The sequence below is a fragment of the Carex rostrata genome, chromosome 10 (genome assembly GCF_964058835.1).
Source record: "Carex rostrata chromosome 10, lpCarRost1.2, whole genome shotgun sequence".
Taxonomy (NCBI): domain Eukaryota; kingdom Viridiplantae; phylum Streptophyta; class Magnoliopsida; order Poales; family Cyperaceae; genus Carex; species Carex rostrata.
In genome coordinates this window covers 11,567,538-11,589,153 of record NC_135927.1, presented here as the reverse complement: position 1 = coordinate 11,589,153, position 21,616 = coordinate 11,567,538, and the positions used below count along the sequence as shown (strand labels likewise).

Here is a 21,616-nt window from a genome sequence, read left to right as displayed (position 1 = left end):
CTTATCTTGAGAAAGAGATGGTCTACCAAAAGTACTATTGTCCCTTGTATTTCTATACGAGTAATAGTATCATTGGGGCCCTTGATGGAGTAAGGTTATCTGCTAGTGGTATGATTACAAGAGTAATCATATTTGATAATCTGCTCAAGATCAAGAAAATGTTAAGTTTGCAAGGGTGACACACACCTACCTTGAAACTGATCTGATAGCTGTGACACAAAAGAATTAATATGAGTAAATAGTTTATTGGATCGTGATATTGTACAGTACAGCATCATCTGTGTAATTGGATGGTCATGATGCATTCTGCCAGGTGCCTCTCATGATTTGTAGAAGTTAAAATAGTTTTAATTCTATTTACCAACATAACACAGATCATATTGGGTCACACCGTATATGAGCTAATCGGAGAATCTTATTGATTAATTATAAATTAATTATAATTAATAATAAGATGGTTATAATTAATTATACGTGATATAATTAAATTATAAATGTCATGTAAAAATGACAAGAAAAAACAAAGGTTAATTTATAAACGTACACGGTACGTTGTATAAAAGTTACTGAAATGACAGCCGCAAGAAATATAATGGTTCAGAATAATTATATGGATATGAAATGGTTTTTAAATGTTAATTATGGATTAATATTTTGGGCCTAAAGCCCATTAGAATTAAAGCTTTAATTAAATTTAAAAGTCCAAAGTCAAAGCCCAAATCAATTCAATTCATTTTGGGACGAGGGCATTTTGATCATTTCACTTCATCCTTATCCATACATGTCATCATCCCTACCCACATAAGGGTATTTTGGTCATTTTGTAACCGACCCTGAACCCTATAAATAGGGGTGGAGGGGTAGAGAGAAAATCACTAATTTCGTGATACCGAATCGATTCAGTAATATATTTTCTCTCTTTCTCGGTTTTCTTCCGCAAATAGTGTTTCGGTTAGAAACGAAAGTTATACGTAATCCACGTATAATATTTTGGGTTGTTGAGAAGTATATTTGTGGGATTGGTGAATAGTGTTTTCCTAAATTTTGCGGTATTTTAGTTTTTGCTTATTAGTCCTGGTGGATAATCGATAGAGGCATCAGACGTCTGGTGCTCCGAGGTGAGTCGATTTTACATTCCAATTCGAATTTGAAAACGAGGTATAAATGTTATATTAATTTATTTAATTGTTAAATAGATTTAATTTTTAGAAATCAATCAAGGAGTAAATATGTAAAGGATTAAAAGGGTCCTTGCAATGAAAGACTGGAAAGGGACACTTTCGATGGTCTTTCCATAGCTTAAGCCTAAACGGGTTTTGGTAGCCCCAAAACTTAACATTATCGTCTGTACTTACATAATTAAAACATGCACCCTAAATCCTATTACAAGAGGGGTATTTATAATATTTCTAAGATGAGTGGATAAGGTTGAGGGATTAGTGGAGATCATGGAGGACCCCACCCATGATTTGCCAAAAATAACTTGATCATCTAGAATTCACAACCTTCTAGAAGGCTTCTACCAATTTTAGCATCAACAGTGTATGGTTTGATCACCACAAAACAGTCTACGTATCGTGCGGCATAGGGCTAGGTTGCATACGGCTTAGGTTAACCCGCACGGTTTCTAACTTAGCGTGTTTTCTTGATATTTCGCTATTTTGCATGTTGTGCACTTCCTGTGAGGTGTTTGCATGCTCTATAGAATGTTTGATTTAGACGCCATCTTGGAAAATCACCTAATTACAATAATTTTTCTCTGTTTTTGCACTATTTTTGCAACTTTCTCCAAAACTTGTCAAAAACACCTAAAAATACATTTGCGGTAAATAATTAAAAAAAATGTCTACTTTGCATTCGATTTTTGCCATTTTTCGAAAGAAAAGATAGTGATTTTCGTTATATGTTTTGGTGTCATCAGTAGCGGCCGACAATTGTTACAGTTTGCACCGGTGGTGAGGAAGAAGAGCACAATCTCCTTATCACTCCTCAGCCAGCTCTGCATCGACACTTGGCTGACCTTCCCGACCATGATCGCCTGGAAAAGGCCCGGATCTATGATTCCTTCGAGTTCATATCGCCTCTCAAAGATCGTCTCCTCATATCTCCTTCAGACCGCATCTCTCTCATCTCTCTTCTCTAGATCGCCACAAGATGGATATTGTAAAACAACAAGGTTAATACTTCAGATCGCCTTTATCTCATCTCTCTCATCCAGATCGTCCCTCTCTTATCTCTTTCATCCAGATTGCCTATTTCATATTATCTCTTCCTATCTTCGTGGTCGAGGCAGCGGCTAGGCCGACGCTATGGGATGAGAAGAGAACATAGCAGATTCACTTGAGATTTCGGTGGAGAAGAGGCGGAGGGACTGAGATGGGAGACAGAGGCAGCCGGAGAGAAAGTAGCATAAGAGGAGGGAGTTCGCCATTTGAGAAGAGTTTTGGTTTTGTATGGGTGCAAGAGAAAAAGAGATGTGAGAAAGGAGAGTGAACGTGAGAGATTGGAAAAGTTATTTCTAAGATAGTTAAGACGCCTTATCCGAACGCTTGGGTAAAAACCGAGTACAAAATGTTGGGTACTAAAACCTTTTCTCAATAATCAAATCTTGTTTTAATATAGTTCGAATTTTCAATCTCGGTACAGTTTATGATATCATTTAAATTTAATAGAAATTATTGATGCAAAATAACAAGAAGAGAAAGCAAAAGAATTATTTGTAAATTGGTGATTAATTTTACTTTGAAATATATATCTATGACTATTTTGTTATTTGTTCAAATAGAAAGTAACCAAAATAGATATTTTTTTGTATAAAGGTTTGCTATGCTATTTCCAATACTTCTTTTATATGCTATAACCAAAATAGATATTAGTAGGAATTTGTTTAGAAATACATATTTTAAAAATATGACAAGATTTCCGACAACTGATTCATGGTACAACCGAACACTCATTTAAGCATATTCTCATAATCAATGTCGTACGTATCCATGAGTATGAGTTCTAGCAAATATAATAGTGGGTACCCAAACCTGTAATATTCAATTCCTCATAATCCCGTGACAAATGAAAGGCTCTATGGAGTATGGTATGGATAAGATTTTTTTTTTTTAGCTCATCAGATAATTATGGAGAATAACTATTTCATACCTATTACTCTATATATAGAGTGCTTAATAAACATAAATATAATTATATATGATAACTTTTTTTACATATAACTATATATTTTTTTATATTATTAGATTGATTTATAATATATTTTATAATTTTTTATATAGTAATTTATGATAAAATTGATTTATGCAACATTTTAAATTATTTTTTAATTAGTTAGCAATTTATGACAAAATTTGATTAATAATGTATATATATTTTCTAAATTAACGGGATAAAAATTAAAATTTGTTTATATTTTGTGATATTAGGCATATGATATATTCACTATATATTTTTGTTTATTATATTTTTGGATTTAATTATATTTGATAATTATCGTTATTTATTTCATTATCCGTTATCTTAATGAAACGAACCATCCGATCAATTTGCTAGTATCATTTAGTCAGGAATAACAGCGGAAAACAAAGGCCTTCTATACTGTAGTGCTGCACTAACTGGACAATCGGTTAATTATTTGGAGACCAATGAGGCATGATCTTTGTTTGATTATTATTAAGGAAAAATTGATTATTTGCCACTCCAAAATCTTTAAATTTAAAAAATGTCATTCCGAAATTTGAAATTGTAATAATGTTACTCTAAACTTCATTAATTTTTAATTTTGCCACTCTAAATAATTAATGACTAAAATACTCTCGAACTCTTCCTGAAATCAACCACATCCATTGCATTACTAATAGAAAAAATTCTGTAACAGAGATTATGAACATAGTGAAAGGGAAATATTAAAGAACCGCACATACTGGTACGAAGTTAGTTCCTGTCTCGATCACATCCTTTTCAATTGTGTATGCCCTCTGAACAACTGATATTACATTCACTACAACAAAATTGATTTTCTGCGACCGGTATCAGCGACCGGTGCTGACGCCGGTCGCAGATACTCAATTTTTCTTAAAAAAAACGAATTTAATTCAAAATTAGGCAACCAAATTTATCAGCAACCGGTATCAGCGACCGGCGCCAACTCCGGTCGCTGAAAGTACCGCTGAAATTTTGGAAAAACATGAGCGGATAAAAAAAATAAAACGCGCCATCACCCTCTCCGCCAAAAATCGAAACCCTCTCCGCCAAAATCATCTCCTCCTTAGCGCCCAACCCCAGACAGCACTCCCTGCTCTTCCCACGCGCCACCCCTCTCCGCGCCGAACCCTCTCCTCCGGATTGAGACCCTCTACTCCCGTACGCCACCCCCTCTCCTCCCGCGCCGACCCTAGCCTCCGCCAGACAACCCTTTCTCTCTCTCGCTCTCTCGCTCGCACCAGAAGCAACAGCGCCGATCTCTCTCTCGTCTCACCATCCTCTCTCGCCTTAGCCCGGCTTCTCCCTCCTCTCACCGAGCCCCCTGATGTCCTCTGTCATTGAAGCCGCATCCTAACCCTAGCCGCCTCTCCGGCCTAAAGTGAGCTGTACCATTCAATACTCGTAGAGCAGTGCATTCAGGAAGAGGACTCATTAATTGTCGAAGAAGGTTTGAATTTAATCTCTTCTTTTTTATCTTTCCTTTTAAATTTCTTATATGCCGAGTAGGTTGTAATTTTGGTTTAGTTAGATCCGTGTTTGAATAAGTAGTGTCACTAAATTGAGCATCTCAACACAGATTAATCTACTGAAATTTGTGAATTTTCTGTTTTTTTTTTTAAATCTTACTGAATCTGTTTTTCTGAGAGAGGTGTATCAGCGAGAGGTGAATTTGCTGAATTTGTGAATTTTCTGATGTATAGATCGGTTAATGAAACTGGGCATCCCAAAGAGAGGTGTATATTGGGTGGAAACAAGTTCAGTTAGTAACTGTTGAATTTGTCCAAAGAGAGGTGTATATTTGATCTACTCAAACAAACTTGAAAAGGTAATTAATGAAAAGGCATCAAATTCTGGATATAAATTCAGTTGAATTTTAACTTGAATGAATGAATCATACCATCTATTATTGCATTTGGAATGCCATATGATCTTAATTAAATTAACCGTGTGGAGATATTGCATTTATAATTCCATTTATTATTGCATTTAGGTCAACTATTGTACGAGAAGCTCCTTTCACAGGCTTGAGATGGCATTGGTGGTTCTTTAAATGGATTACAGATTCAGGTCCGTTGAAAATCTATTTCTAATGGAAGTTAAGTTGGCCTTTAGAATCTTTGGAATGAAAAGTTTTACAGGTCTCAATTATATCTTTTTAGGGAATTTTATGTTCTCTTCATTTACTTTTTGTATAGCTGATGTATATTTAATTATTTACCAGTTAATGAAATGTCAAAGTTACTAAATATAGTTTTTGTTTCTTTGCTCGTAGATGTTGCTTTATGCTGTGAAAAATATGAGGTAGAAACAACGGGCATGTGTTAATTCTCTTCTCTTCTAGTAGAAATGAAACTAATAGCATGTGAATAATAATAGCAGTAATTCATTTATATAGAGTGTGTAATTATCATAAATATATGTTGTCAATATACTCTTGCTTGGTATGAAAAGATTATGTCAATATACTCTTATTTTGATTGATTTTGTTTTATTTGAATGTTGTTTATTGTTTGTATGTTTAGATATTGTTGTTTATATTTGATCGATGTAAATGTTTGGTACGTGTGGTACCAATTAAATGGGAGAAAAATAAATAACTAAAAAAACCTAAAAAAAACTGACAGAAAGATATCAGCGACCGGATTTGACTATCAGCGACCGTTTCTTGGTCGCAGATACCTCTTCGTGACGTCAGCAAAAAACAATAGCGACAAAAAAAAATTGGTCGGAAAAAAAGTATCAGCGACCGGGTGACGTCATTCTGCGACCGGTGACGTCATCAGTTGAGTATCTGCGACCGGAATATCAGCGATCGGAATAGACTTTCAGCGATCGGAATCACTATCAGAGACCAGCGCCGGGACTTTCTGCGACCGGAAAACCGGTCGCAGAAAGTGTTATCTGCTGTAGTGATTTAAAAACAAAACATAAAGTAATATTTAAGTTCAATCTATTAATTCAGATGGGCACCTTTTCCTAGAGCTTAATTTCACAAATAAGAACAGGTATCATCTTTGCTAATTCACAGCATAATTTTCGGGTATTTTATCAAACAGTTGGTGTGCCATCCGTTAAGACAGAGAGAGACCTTTTGATAAGCCTCAATTATATATACTTTCGGTTAGGGTTTTACCTCTAAAACTGCACCAAATCCCTTGTATTTTAGCTTAGTTTAATATATAATATACCAAAGAACCAAGTTACTGCATTTGCCTTGTTTAAATTGCAGAAATCGAGCAAAAGGAGCAATTATGTGGGTGTTTGTGTGGCCTGTAGGAATTCTGTGCGGGCCACACAAAATAAATTCAAGCTGAAAATAAAATTCGAAATTTATCAAGTTTTCTCCTTTCAAAACAGAGAGTTGTGCGGGCCTTTGTGCGGCCTTAAGGAATTTTGTGTGGGCCACACAAAATCCTGCATGATCCCTAGCCAATTCTCCATTGTGTGCAGGCCGCAGGAAATTTGTACCGGCCGCAGAGAATTTGTGAAGGCCGCACGAATGCCAATCTGGCCTGATTTCACCATATCTCTTCAGATTTTCTTCCAGATTTCAGGGGATTGTTTCCCAAGGCACAAAAATAGCTATATATTGACAGGGAGACACCAGGGGAAGATTATCTTTCAACTTAGCTTTTATTCTACACATCTTTCCACATCTTTTCTATCTTCCCCAAGTGATTGAAGGCGATTGGAGCGAAGGATTGAAGGTTTTCTCGAGCGAGCAAAGGTGAAGACAAGGGGCAGCGAGCGAAGAGATTGGTGTTTTCTATTCTCTTTCTTGTTTTTCTTAGTTTTAATCATGTTTACTCTTGTATTTCTCTTGGATGTTAGCGCACCCATGAGAGGCTAGATTTCCTCTCTAGGGGCTTAGGCTTAAAACATGAACTTGTGTTAAAATCTACCTTAGTTGGATATTTTTCTCTATGATGATTGTTTGCTTGCATGTTTGTTCTTGTTGATTTTATAATTCATGTGCTTGTATGATTTGTGTGCTCGTTAATTAGCGTCCCGTTTAGGTCTAACAAACTTAAAGTGCTAGGATCAAAGAATTGATGGTACCAAATTATATACATGAATAACCTTAGGATTAAGATTAGAAATGACCAAATCTATTTCTTAGTCCTGAACCACAAGAAACAAAGATTGAATTGAGGTGAATGACTTAATCGTGAAGCCTCATATTTGATTGGGACCCCTAGAATTGAACCAACTATTGGTATGAAGGACTTAATCGTGAAGTATTGATATTTAGGAATAAACTAGGCTAACCTATGCTTATGGTCTAGATAGCTAGGGTGAAGGACTTAATCGTGAAATCCGAATTATTTAGGCACGTCATTAATTCATGAAAGTGACCCTTTTTGATATTTAAGGCTTAGAAACCCCATAATTGCAAACATGAATTTAGAATCCAACTAAGTATTGATTGGACCAAGTGATTGTATGCCAAAAGCCCCTAGACTTCCATATCATTAAATCACAAAACTCCTTTTATTTGTTTGTTTAAATTGATTTGTTTACTTTTAGACTGTCAATCGGGTATTGAACCCACAAACCAATTTTCAAACAAACCCCCCCATTTACTTTTATTGCACTGTTTTAGAATTAATTAATTTAGTAAAAAGAAATATTTTCCGTTGTCTTTGGATCGATACCTAAACTACTACAAGGATAGATTGTATGCTTGCAACTGACCTATTATTGTGTACTAAGGTTTTATAAATTTAAAAGTGAAAAAGTGTATTAAATTGACCCATTATCCGATACCTAAAATACACAACAAGCTTTTTGGCGCCGTTGCCGGGGAGAACGGATAGATATTAATTTTTACTTTAGGAATTAATTCTAAATTTCTATTTTAATTTTTCTGCCTTTTATTTATTTCCGAAAACACAAAAAAAATATATTTCCTTCATTAGCTTAATTTTTCTTTCCAAGTAAACTAGGAAAATATTTCCTTCTTTGCTTTCATTTATTAAAAATCAGAAAAATATTTCCCTTCCTCATTATATTTTATTCTCTTTCCCTATTTTATCTTCCTTGTTTATTTCTTGCTTGATTTGAAACTCACCTCTCTTCTCTCTCTTCGCAGCTTTGAGCACTGGCGCCTGTCACTAGGAGCCAAAGCCAAAAGAACACGCAAAGCGCATCATCTTCTCAACCATCCCCACAATCTATTCTCAAAGAGGAAGAAGTACAGATGGATGGAAACACTCGATACGGAATGGACGAGGAGGATGAAAATAGATCTCAAGTCCATGTTGATAATGATCTCGAAAACCCTTTCCATGGCACGAATGACAGAAATGGACCTCAACCTCATAATCAAAATAACCGCCGACCCATGAGGGATTTCATGAATCACATGGATCCGGACCAACGCTTCGGATATGTAACGCATGGGGGAACCAACCCCGATCTCAAACCAACTCTTATTCATCTATTAGGTCAAAACCAGTTTGGTGGTGCATTAAATGAGGACCCTCACCAACATTTAGCAATGTTTGAAGAACATTGTGGTACTTTTGCACCAAGAGGACCCCAACTTGATGCCTTGAAATTGAACTGTTTTCACCTTTCTCTTAGGGATGAAGTGATATCTCCATATTATGTCTAATTTACAGCCCTAATTTGCACTTAAACCTGTGTTTTAAAGCCTATAAATGTGGACTTTTTACTTGTATTTCGAAGAAATGTGGTACTGCTATGTTTTGTTTGGTGTTTTGCAGGAAAAATGGCGAAAAACTGGATCTGACTACTTTTCATACGGCCCGTATGACATACCCTACGGGCCATACAGGATCTGCCCAACCACACAGAAGGTTCCACAACAGAGGCACGAAGTCTCCAAGACAAAGCACAGGCATACGGCCCGTACGGGGTCCCCTACGGGCCGTACGACGCTAAATTGGCAAATCCAGCTCGAATCTGAAATCAGCTGAAATCAAGGAGGCCGAAAAGGAAGCCTCTGCAGACGCGATCTGGGGCATTAAATGAGATATTTCCTCACCAAAAAAGGGGGATTCACCACTGGAACTTGGACAAGCTTTCTTGGAGAAAAAGACAAGAGGAGGAGAAGAGGAAGAGAAGTGAAAAACGCGAGTTTGCAACAGATCTTCGGATTTCTCCACTGTTTTGTCATGAACTCTTTTATTTTCTGTTATTTGTGTTATCTTGTGAACATGAGTAGCTAATTTACTTTGTTTCTAGGGTTAAGATCTAGTTTCTAGTTTGGTTTTGTTTGCATGCTACTTGGATTTTGTGTTGAATGCTCTGTTTTTACCTTGTTGAGTAGTATTTTGATTGCTTTATTTGTGCTTGCTTGAATCGATTAGTCATCCCGTTAGATGAATGCGCACATCTAAGTGTTAGGAGCCAAGTCTATGACATTTAATCCAACCGAATAAAGTATATGAAGTAGGGTGAAACCAAGGAGTACCCGAAAGGTGAAACTTTCCTTGAGGCGAAAGTCCTTGGATACTTTTAGTAAACCAACAAGTAACTTGGATAAATTAGGTCAAAATGCGAAAGTTGAGGTTTAACGCATCTAAGAGGGAAGTATTTGAGTCCGGTAATCGGGTACTGGGCCAAAATGCGAAAGTTGAGGTTAGGTATCTAGATCTGATCGATAGAAACCCTAAACATTAGCACCAACGCAGAAAACAGTAGCTGCAGCATTAACTCGGGGTCCCCTACGGGCCGTACGGGAATCCGTACGGGCCGTATGCCTCGGGGCTGGACAGAAATGAAATCTGAACCCTAGAAACGCCTTTTTATTCTTATTAAACAAAACCCCAAAAATATTTAATGTTTTGAATATTATTATTAATCTTTTTAAAACATCAAAAATCACATTTTCAACTTCTAGAGTTTATTTAATTTAAGTAAAGTCAAGTTAAGTTTCAACCGTCCCCGGTTGGAGGATGTGCATCGACTACCGGAAGCTCAACGCAGCTACGCGCAAGGATCACTTTCCCTTACCATTTGTTGATCAACTCCTTGAAAGACTTGCTAATCACTCATATTTCTGTTATCTTGATGATTATTCAGGTTTCTTTCATATTCCTATTCACCCGCAGGATCAAGAGAAGACCACATTCACATGCCCATACGGTACCTATGCATACCGTAGAATGCCCTTTGGTCTTTGCAATGCACCTGCGACTTTTCAGAGAGCCATGATGGCTATTTTTTCTAATTTTATTGAGAAAGAAGTTGAGATTTTTATGGATGATTTTTCTGTATATGGTACTTGTTTTGATTCTTGTTTGGCTAATTTGTGTAAGATTTTGCAGAGATGTGAAGAAGTGAATTTAATCCTCAATTGGGAAAAATGTCATTTCATGGTCCAAGAAGGAGTTGTCTTGGGACATGTTGTCACCTCTAGGGGGATTGAGGTTGACAAAGCAAAAATTGAGGTAATTGAGAAACTCGAAATCCCAACAAATGTCAAGGGGGTTCGAAGTTTTCTCGGACATGCAGGTTTTTACCGACGGTTCATAAAGGATTTCTCGAAAATTGCGAAACCATTGACCAATATACTTATTAAAGATTCTGATTTTGTTTTTACTGATGATTGTGTCAAGTCTTTTTGCAGTTTAAATGAAGCCCTTATTTCTGCACCTATCTTACAGCCACCCGATTGGTCACTACCGTTTGAGTTGATGTGCGATGCAAGCGACTATGCAGTTGGAGCCGTTCTTGGGCAGCGGAAGGACAAGAAGCCGTGTGCTATCTATTATGCTAGCAAGGTGCTAGACCCGGCCCAAATGAACTACACCACAACCGAGAAGGAGCTTCTCGCCATTGTTTTCGCCCTTGACAAATTCAGATCATACTTGGTGGGCTCGAAGATAGTGGTCTACACAGATCACGCTGCACTAAGGTACCTTTTGACTAAAAAAAATGCAAAACCAAGGCTAATTAGATGGATTCTTCTTTTGCAGGAGTTTGATCTTGAAATAAGAGATAAGAAAGGAGTTGAAAACTCTATGGCGGATCATCTGTCCTGGCTTCGTTGGGAAGATGACACCACAATTGAACTCCTAATCAATGACTCATTCCCCGATGAACAGCTCCTTGCAATCAGTTCTGACCTGGAGGACACCTATACAGGCCGTACAGAAGTTCATACGGTCTACATGATTCAGCATACGACCCGTACACATTTCCATACAGGCCGTACGCAGACCATCTAGAGCAAACAGGAAGCTCCCTGGTATGCCGACATCGCGAATTACCTGGTCTCCGGAGTTTTGCCTGGCACAATGTCCCACCAGCAGAAGAAGAAACTCAAGTCTGATGCCAAGTACTACTTTTGGGATGAGCCCTATCTCTTCAAGATTGGAATTGATGGCATATACCGACGCTGTGTTCCACACGAGGAAACAAGTTCTATTCTTGCACATTGCCACTCATCCGCTTATGGAGGACACTCTTCATACTCCAAGACTACTGCCAAGGTATTACAATCTGGTTTCTTTTGGCCCTCTCTTTTCAAAGATGCAAGATCTTTTGTTCTAGCTTGTGACAGGTGCCAAAGAACCGGAAATATGACTAGACGAAGTGAAATGCCTCTCAACTTTATCCTTGAGGTAGAGATTTTTGATGTTTGGGGAATTGATTTCATGGGCCCATTCCCTTCCTCTCGAGGGAATGAGTATATTTTGGTGGCAGTAGACTATGTGTCAAATTCGGTGAGAAGGTTTTTCAATGAGATCATTTTCCCTCGTTTTGGAGTGCCACGAGCTGTCATCAGTGACGGAGGCAAGCACTTCATCAATCGACAATTCAACAATCTATTGAGCCGACATGGAGTGACTCATAAGGTATCTACTTCTTACCACCCTCAAACTAATGGCGAAGCTGAGATTTCTAACAGGGAAATCAAGTCAATCTTAGAGAAAACAGTGGCTAGGACAAGGAAGGATTGGGTTTTCAAGCTGCATGATGCACTTTGGGCCTACCGCACCGCCTTCAAGACACCAATTGGCATGAGCCCTTACAAGCTGGTGTATTGAAAGTCGTGCCACCTCCCTGTTGAAATTGAGCACAAGGCATTCTGGGCCACAAGAGCAATTAACATGGACCTACTTGCAGCTGGAGAAAAACGTGTCCTCGACTTGCATGAGTTGGAGGAAATGAGGTTGCATGCATATGAGAATGCTAGGCTTTACAAAGAAAAGACGAAGCGATTGCATGACCAACGCATTTCGCCTCGCCAGTTCAAAGATGGAGATCTTGTACTTTTGTTTAATTCTAGATTGAGAATTTTTCCAGGTAAACTCAAGTCAAGATGGTCTGGCCCATTTCAAGTGAAGAAAGTGTATCCTTTTGGAGCAGTCGATATCTGGAGCACGGAAAGTGGTACCTTCAAGGTGAATGGTCAGCGTCTCAAGCATTACGTTGCTGACCACTTGATGAATGAGCGAAGCGTTCAGTTCCTTTCTGACCCCGCTCCGATTGAAGCTTAATTTGCAAGGTGGTCTAGCTAAGGACCTAAAACAAGCCCTTCTTGGGAGGCAACCCAAGCACTTTTAAATTTATTTTGTTTAGTCATTTCTTTTATTTTAGTTTCAATTTTTGCATATTTAGTTTCATATTTGTTTAATTTTAATTCTCCAATTTTTAGTTGCTTTTCGATTCAGATCAGATAGGAGGAAAAATCAGTTCTAGGCGTTCCTACGGCCCGTAGGGCATCCATTCGGCGCAGACACCCAAGAGTCGTGACTCTCTCTCTTCGCGTCCCTTCAAGTTCACTCCTCTACCTTTTTATACCCCACCCCCGACAGCAACCCGACAGCAACCCAACAATCCCTGCCCTACCAAACCCTACCTTGTCGTCTTCCTCCTACGGGCTGCACGACAACCCGTATACCGAAACCCTAGCCGCCGCCACCCTCTCCTCCGCCTGCAGCCGCCCGATCTCCACCCTTGCACGAGGGAAGCGCGCCGTTCTCCCTGCTACATCCACCGCCGCCGCCATCTCCTTCTCTCTTTCGTCAACAGTAACCTCCACCGCCTGCCGACTCTCCATCTTCGTCTCCAAGGTAAGCACCCTTACCTTTTCCCTTTTCCTTTTCAATCATTTTCTTTATTTTTCCAAGTTTTTGCCGTGTTTTCTGTGATCTGTCAGCCAACACCTCTCGACCCGACGCAAACCCTACTCTCTTAGCAAAAACCCAACCCCTACAGCCCGTATACCCATCTCCTACGGCCTGTACAACCTTTCTGCAAAAACCAGCCAAGTCTCTCCTAAACCCTACGGGCCGTACCCAATCACCTACGGCCCGTAGACGTCAGACCTGACAGCCATGTCTTCTGAACACCGCTGAAAGAGACGCCAAGACCGCACACCACCACCACCACCCCATCCAGTCCCTGAGCCATATGACTCTGGCTCTGACCAAACCCACTCTGGTGAATACATCGACCGATCCAACCGCTTCGCGGAACGGTATTTTGAGATGCCCACTCATCGGATGTACGAAAACTTCATCAATCTCCAAAAGAAGAAGTTTGAGAACACAGCAATGGTCGACCTAGGCACACTCCACAGTTTTGGAGTGGAGGATGATTTCGTCCTCCTAACTGCTGGAGTTGGATTTGGCATGGATTTTTGGAACCTCCGCCTCCCAGCCTACGCAATGGACACCAAGGAATTTCTCTCTTCTCTCGAGCTTAAGAGGGACAATCAAGATGTCCCCTTCATCAAATTCCGGCTGTGCAATAGAACTCACCGAGTCTATTTTCCTACTCTTCGCGAGTGGTTCAGTTTCCGACGAGAGCCCACTTCTGACACCCTCAGTTTCCGTGAGGGATGGGATAGGGATACCTTATGGGGAATGATCACTGGCTGCCCTAGATCGGCCAGTTCAGAATACCGAGCCCGCTTCATCCCTCACCCCGTTCTCTGTATCATCCAGCGCGCCCTCGCTTCTACCATCTTTGCGCCTGGTGAGACTCTGAACCGCGCCAACACATGTGATCTCATGCTTATGGACACTATGCTCCGTCCAGACACCGAGTCTCCGGACCTAGCCCTTCTCATGGTCCAGCACTGGATCCAGCAGCGCGAAAACAAGAAGAGTGGTGGCAAGATCAAAATAGGGGCCTATGTTGAGCTCATCAAGCGAAAGCTTGGATTAGGAGCAATACCGGGTAGAGAGCCATGCACCGGTCCCACCATTATGGATGCTGACAGCTACCGCCAGGGCCTATTCATCTCTATCTCCCGTGGCCCAGCGGGTCACCAGGACCTCTATGATTGGCGCTTTGAGAATGGTGCCTCCCGCAGGTTACCATTTGGCCCATCCATCTTACCACATGACCCATCCACCTGGTTGATCGCAGCTCCTCCACCACCGCCCTCTGACGCACCCAGCTCTTCCACCCAGCCACCACCATCACAGTCTGCACCCCCACACCTGGCTGACCCCACTCTTAGGGATATCTACTCCCTCATGAGGGACATCAGGGATACTCAGCTGGAGCAGGGCCGTCACATCACAGCCATCCAGCAGCAGACATACATTCACAGCAAGCGCTTGGATGAGCTCAGTGGCCACATGTTTGATTATGCTGAGCGACTTGGTGACATCGAGGACCAGTTCCGTGACTGGCGCTTCGACCCCTCCTATGATTACTGATCAGGTTTGTTTTCACTACCCCAGGTTTTATCTTTTTATCTTAGTTTACTTGCTTGCATGTCTTGAAGCATTGAGGACAATGCTCAGACTAAGCTTGGGGGGTGATTAGTTGATTTGTTTAGTTGCATGTAGTTTTATTTTTTTTGTTTTTGTGTTTGCATGTTTCGAGGATTAATTTGTGTGAATTGCGTGCATTAGGGACCAAATTGAGAAATTTTGATTGAGAGATGGTTGAATTTGAGAAATTAGAAATAACCACACATTTGGTTGAAAGAACTGTATATGATAGTTTGTTTTGGGACTTTGTAGAGTTGAGAATTGAATTGTACCAAGAAAGCATTTGAAACCGAACTGTGCCTTGTAAAAATAGAGAAATGAGATTTGAAAACAATAGCAAGGTTGGGATATCCATTCGTATGAGAGAATACCATTGGATATGTGTATTCATGATATGTGCAAACAAATAAAAATATATATATATAAAAAAAGAGAAAAGAGAAAAAGATGGAGAAAATAAGAGTACTGGCAATAAGTCCATTAGGGCGCCTTTGAGCTCGTCTCCCAAAAAAAAAAAAAAATCTTTGCACATGTCAACACATTTAGTCCGCAACTTTCTGACCTAAGCTTGTTCCAAGCTTGGGGGAGGGTATCAAAGAAAAACAAATCACCACAAACGAGGGCATAAAATTGGTAGAAAAATGAACTATTGATGCGTTTGATTACTTGGTTCTTACAAATAGCAATACATTCTTGAATATGGGGTTTTGATTGATTGAATTGTGGGGTAAATCAAAATGAACCAAAGGAAACCAAATCACTATCCAAAATGACTCTAATAGGTTTCTAACGAACGCAAGACCATGCAAATTTTTCTCTTAGTAGATTAACTTGCATTTAGGTAAGTCCAACAACCAGAATCACACCTAAGTTAGAATTTTTGCTTGAGGACAAGCAAAGTTCAAGCTTGGGGGAATTTGATATCTCCATATTATGTCTAATTTACAGCCCTAATTTGCACTTAAACCTGTGTTTTAAAGCCTATAAATGTGGACTTTTTACTTGTATTTCGAAGAAATGTGGTACTGCTATGTTTTGTTTGGTGTTTTGCAGGAAAAAAGGGCAAAAAACTGGATCTGACAATTTTTCATACGGCCCGTATGATATTACCTACGGGCCGTACAGGATCTGCCCAACCACACAGAAGGTTCCACAACAGAGGCACGAAGTCTCCAAGACAAAGCATAGGCATACGGCCCGTACGGGGTCCCCTACGGGCCGTACGACGCTAAATAGGCAAATCCAGTCAGAATCTGAAATCAGCTGAAATCAAGGAGGCCGAAAAGGAAGCCTCTGCAGACGCGATCTGGGGCATTAAATGAGATATTTCCTCACCAAAAAAAGGGGATTCACCACTGGAACTTGGACAAGCTTTCTTGGAGCAAAAGACAAGAGGAGGAGAAGAGGAAGAGAAGTGAAAAACGTGAGTTTGCAACGGATCTTCGGATTTCTCCACTGTTTTGTCATGAACTCTTTTATTTCTTGTTATTTGTGTTATCTTATGAACATGAGTAGCTAATTTACTTTGTTTCTAGGGTTAAGATATAGTTTCTAGTTTGGTTTTGTTTGCATGCTACTTGGATTTTGTGTTGAATGCTTTGTTTTTACCTTGTTGAGTAGTATTTTGATTGCTTTATTTGTGCTTGCTTGAATAGATTAGTCATCCCGTTAGATGAATGCGCACATCTAAGTGTTAGGAGCCAAGTCTATGACATTTAATCCAACCGAATAAAGTATATGAAGTAGGGTGAAACCAAGGAGTACCCGAAAGGTGAAACTTTCCTTGAGGCGAAAGTCCTTGGATACTTTTAGTAAACCAACAAGTAACTTGGATAAATTAGGTCAAAATGCGAAAGTTGAGGTTTAACGCATCTAAGAGGGAAGTATTTGAGTCCGGTAATCGGGTACTGGGCCAAAATGCGAAAGTTGAGGTTAGGTATCTAGATCTGGTTGATAGAAACCCTAAACATTAGCACCAACGCAGAAAACAGTAGCTGCAGCATTAACTCGGGGTGACCTACGGGCCGTACGGGAATCCATACGGGCCGTATGCCTCGGGGCTGAACAGAAATGAAATCTGAACCCTGGAAACGCCTTTTTATCAATTGGAAACAACTTTAATTCTCTTTTATTGCTTTTTAAACTTGTTATAAATCATTAGAATTGTTAAGAACCAAACCAAACCATCTCTCACTTCTAGAATCTCAAGTAATTTTAAGATGAGTCCGGTCATTTTCTTCCGTCCCTGTGGATCGATACCTGAGCATACTCATCGATAGGATAGTGCACTTGCTATCTGATTTGACAGAGTATAACAAAGGTTTAAAAGGTATAGCTTGCTATACTGAAACTTTGTAGCATATGTTCTGTGCGAACATGAAGCTAGAACTTGGTTAAGGTTGTTGAACCCTAGAGTAACCAGAACTTGGCAAGAAATACAAAAATTGTTTTTAGGCAAGTATTTCCCGCCTTCTAAAACCCAACACTTTAGGGCGAAAATCACCACTTTCAAACAAGGTGATGACGAGACATTAAGAGAAGCTTGGGATAGATGGCAAGAACTCTTGCGTTTGTGCCCCAATCATGGTATTGATGTATGGCTTTTGTTTCAGTTTTTCTATGCAGGTTGCATATATGAGACGAAATCTCAACTTAACGCAGCTGCTGGTGGAAACCTAGCCAACAAAGATGCTGTGGAGGCAATGGAAATGATTGAGGACATGGCAATAAGTCAACGCGAGTGGACAGCTGGAAGAGATACAAGGAGAAGCAACGCACCTGCTGGCATGATTAAGGTGGATGAGGTAACCGCTTTACAAGCAAAGGTAAAATCTCTCCAAAATCAGATGAAAAAGATGCAGCAGGTAAAATCTTTAGTCAAAAGCTCTCCTTGTGGTATATGTGGAGAAATTGACCATGACACAGCCGGATGCCAATTCTCTACAGAAGGTAATGAGATGATGGAACAAGTTAATGGGTTGTTTTATAATGAGGGTGACAAAAGAAATGGTCAGTACAATCAAAACAACTCAAATACTTACAACCATGCCACAAGGTATAACCACCCTAATTTTAGATGGAAAAATGACAATGAAAACTCAAACCAGAATGCGAACCAAAATCAAGGGTATGGTAACCAATACCAAAACCGCCCAAGTCAAGATCCATCTCAATTGTCAAGGTTAGAAAAAATGATGGAAGATTTAATGATTTCTCAAAAAGAGTTTGCTTTTAAACAAAACAAAAAGAATGATGAGTTTTCAGATTCTTTGAGAGCCGTGAACAATAGGTTGGATCTCGTGCAGACTCAAAATAGGCTACTTGAAACCCAAATAGCTCAACAAGCAACTTCTGCCGCACGCCCTCAAGGCATGCTTCCCGGAAAACCTGAGCAAAATCCGAGGGAACATGCATATGCTGTAACTCTTCGAAGTGGCAGGCAATATGATGGACCAGAGATGCCGGCCGAAGAAATGATGACACAATTAGTGGTTGCAGCACAAACAGCAAAAACAGAGGTTTTTGCGGCCTCTCCTGTGGCCTTTCCAGAAATTCCTGTGGTCTGCACAGATTTTCCTGCGACTGCACCAGAATTTCCAGATCGCCAAAAATCGGGTAATACTGATCCAAAAAAGGTAAAATCTTCTGAAAAATATGTTCCTCCGCTTAGGTTTGTACCTTTTCCTCAGCGATTAGTTAAGCCCAAAATAGATCAACAATTTGCCAAATTCATGGACCATTTAAAGAAAATGAACATTACCATTCCTTTTACAGAAATCATTACTCAAATGCCGTCTTATGCAAAAATTTTGAAAGAATTGTTGTCCAATAAAAGGAAACTTGAAGAGGTTGAAACTGTGACATTAAATGCGGAATGCAGTGCACTTGTCATGAACAAACAAATTAAATTGCCCCCTAAACTCAAAGATCTGGGTAGTTTTACTATTCCATGCAAAATTAGGGACACCAATTTTAATCGTTGTTTGTTAGACCTTGGTGCTAGTGTTTGTTTGATGCCCAAGTCGGTGCATGATCGACTAGGTCTAGGGGAATTAAAACAAACAAGAATGTCTCTTCAATTGGCTGACAAATCTGTACGATACCCTTCTGGAATTGCAGAAGATGTAGTTGTTCAAATTGGCAAGTTCTATATACCTGTAGATTTTGTGGTAGTAGAAATGGAAGAAGATCCCCATATCCCTCTCTTATTTGGACGTTATTTTCTTAGTACGGCAGGTACAATCATTGATGTCACACGGGGAAAAATTTCTTTCTCAATTGGTGATGAGAAAGTGGAATTTGATGTTTTTAAATCTATGCAATTTCCTTCTAATGACAATGACACAATTTGCAGGATAGATGTTTTAGATACCAAAATTGCTGCTCAAATAGATAAGGTAACAAATGGTGGACAGCCGGACGAAAATCTGGATGAAATCGGAGTTGAAACAGAACAGACTGGTGACACAGAAAATTTGTGTGGGCCGCACAATAGTACAGAGGGGATTAAAAGGAGAAGAACCGCAGGAATTGGGAACACTACTAGAATAATCTTTTATTGCATGACAACGAAAATAGCTTGTTGCATGACAACGAAAACTACAGGATTCAAAACTTTTATGCTGGTTATGTTTAATGTTTTTCCTTGATCATTTAAAAATAAGTTTGGAATAATTTCATTGCAGATCGACCGTCGATGGATAACGTGAAAATGAACGGTCTGCTATTATTGACTCAATTTTACTAAGCAAATAACGATGAAATTCTATAAAATTTCCATTTATCAGTTTGATTTAGTCACAGAAGAAGTAAAAAAATAGAAATTTTTTGTTTTAATTTTTTTTATATTATTTATTGTGCAATTATCACCTAATTTATATATTGCAAATCAGAACCGTTCGATGGGTGATGAAGAGTCATGATTTCAAAGAAAGTCTCCATTTTGAAGGCTATGGGTGGGAAGTCAACATTCTCTGTGGTAACATAATATTTCTGTTTAGGTCTGCTTTAGTTAAAATGCAATGGTTTCTTCAATATTCGTGTGAAATCTGATCAGACGGCCCCGATCTAAAATGGAGAAATTATGTTACCTCAGGTGATTAGAATTCGTGGGCAGAAATGTGAATGCCATACACACTGCACAGAGAGTTGACACAGAGTTCTTCCTACTCGGGGACTTGGCATTTTTTTTTCAAAACCAAATCGAAACCCTTTCTCTCAACTGTCTAACCAAAAACAACCAGAGCCTTTCTCCAACACCAACCCCAATCGCTTCTTCTCCAACGCTCTCTGTCACGATGCCACCCCACCCTGTCAAGTCCCATCGAAAACTTGCAAGGTGAGATTTGAAGCTTGTAAGGTCAGATTCACGAAAGCAAAGGATGTTTGCCTCCTAATTCTCACACTTATCATTCTTCTTCTCTTCTTTTAGGTGGATTCATAATTTATGTTCTAAAATTTGTTTGAGTAATGAGCAAAGGTTCTTTTGTATCAATTGGTCTGACAAAATTAGTTCCAATTCTCAAGATTTACTATCATTATCCGGTCCAATTCTCAAACTTAGTTCCTTGTTGTAATTTTTTTTTAGTTTTATAAGTTGTATACAAGTGTTTGATTATGTGCACCCTAGGTGTTCGATGAAATGACATAAGTGCATAAGCTTTTAGTAAACTGATAATCTTTTTTGTTTGGTAGTATAGTGTTTAGGAAGGTGTTTGATGAAATGACATAAGGTGTTTCTACTGTTATTCCATTGAGAAACCATCGGAGAGGGGCAATCAGACTCGGAGCTGGCGCGTCAATATTTGGCATCATAATTCCTATTTCAAGTAATTTTAGTTCATTTGATGATATGTTCTTTTACATCTGTGTTCTAGCAAAACAATTTCACAATCATAACTAAGCCTATGCCTTGATTGGTGTAGTAGCAAGAAAGCCTATGAGTTTAAAGCCCCAACTGCACAATCAAACTAAGCCTATGTCTTGATTGGTGTTTATTTGAGTGTGCATCTATTTTACAAATGTGCAGCTGGGGCTCATGTTAGATTAAGGAAAAAATTGATTGGTGTTTTAGACTTACGTCTCAATAAAGTATCCAAACCATTGACCTAAGTTTAAAAAACAATTGACAGTAAGTATCTAGTTCTCAGGTATATTTTCATAGTTTTTACAGGATTTAAAGTGGTTTATTTCTTCAAGTTTCAGGGTATGAAGGGCAGTTTTGTCTTTCTCTGGCATGCTGCCTTGTGATTTTTGCACAGAGCAAACTACAGCTCCAAATCAGGAGTTCTTGGTACCAAAATTCTTAGAACATTATGTACTATCACTTAGATTAATCTCAAAGTTTTCTGAATTTTCTAACTGGTGTCAAACTAGTAATTTTGTACTGTTCAGTTTTGGTACCAATCACCCATTGTACCAGTTGCTGGAATTTTTGAAATCTGATTTTTGAAAGTCCTTAATTAATTGTATAAAAATCACAAAAATGTGAGGTTTGTTTCTGTGAGTTCCTGGTAATGTCTTATATCCATCTATGCAAGTATTTGGTTAATTTATGACTTTCTTCACTAGTTTCTGGTCTGATTTGCAAGAGGGTTCTGTTTGAGGCATCGAGTATTTGAGTAATGTATATACTGGTACTTAGTAAAGAAAAAGTTTCACTCAATTAAAATCATGTTTATATCTACTCATCAAGTACCATT

The 21,616-nt window shown here is 39.0% G+C and overlaps 1 protein-coding gene and 1 long non-coding RNA gene across 2 annotated transcripts; both read left to right on the top strand.

Moving 5' to 3' along the window:
• The first annotated feature begins 4,226 nt into the window (after positions 1-4,226).
• On the top strand, positions 4,227-5,847 carry LOC144560952 (uncharacterized). The gene is made up of 3 exons (XR_013513520.1): positions 4,227-4,657; positions 5,201-5,277; positions 5,483-5,847. It is a non-coding gene; the product is annotated as an uncharacterized LOC144560952 (long non-coding RNA).
• Positions 5,848-12,293: 6,446 nt separating this feature from the next.
• On the top strand, positions 12,294-12,683 carry LOC144560295 (uncharacterized). Its single transcript, XM_078309459.1, has one exon. It carries the CDS (start codon positions 12,294-12,296, stop codon positions 12,681-12,683), a length of 390 nt encoding a protein of 129 aa, XP_078165585.1.
• Positions 12,684-21,616: the final 8,933 nt, after the last annotated feature.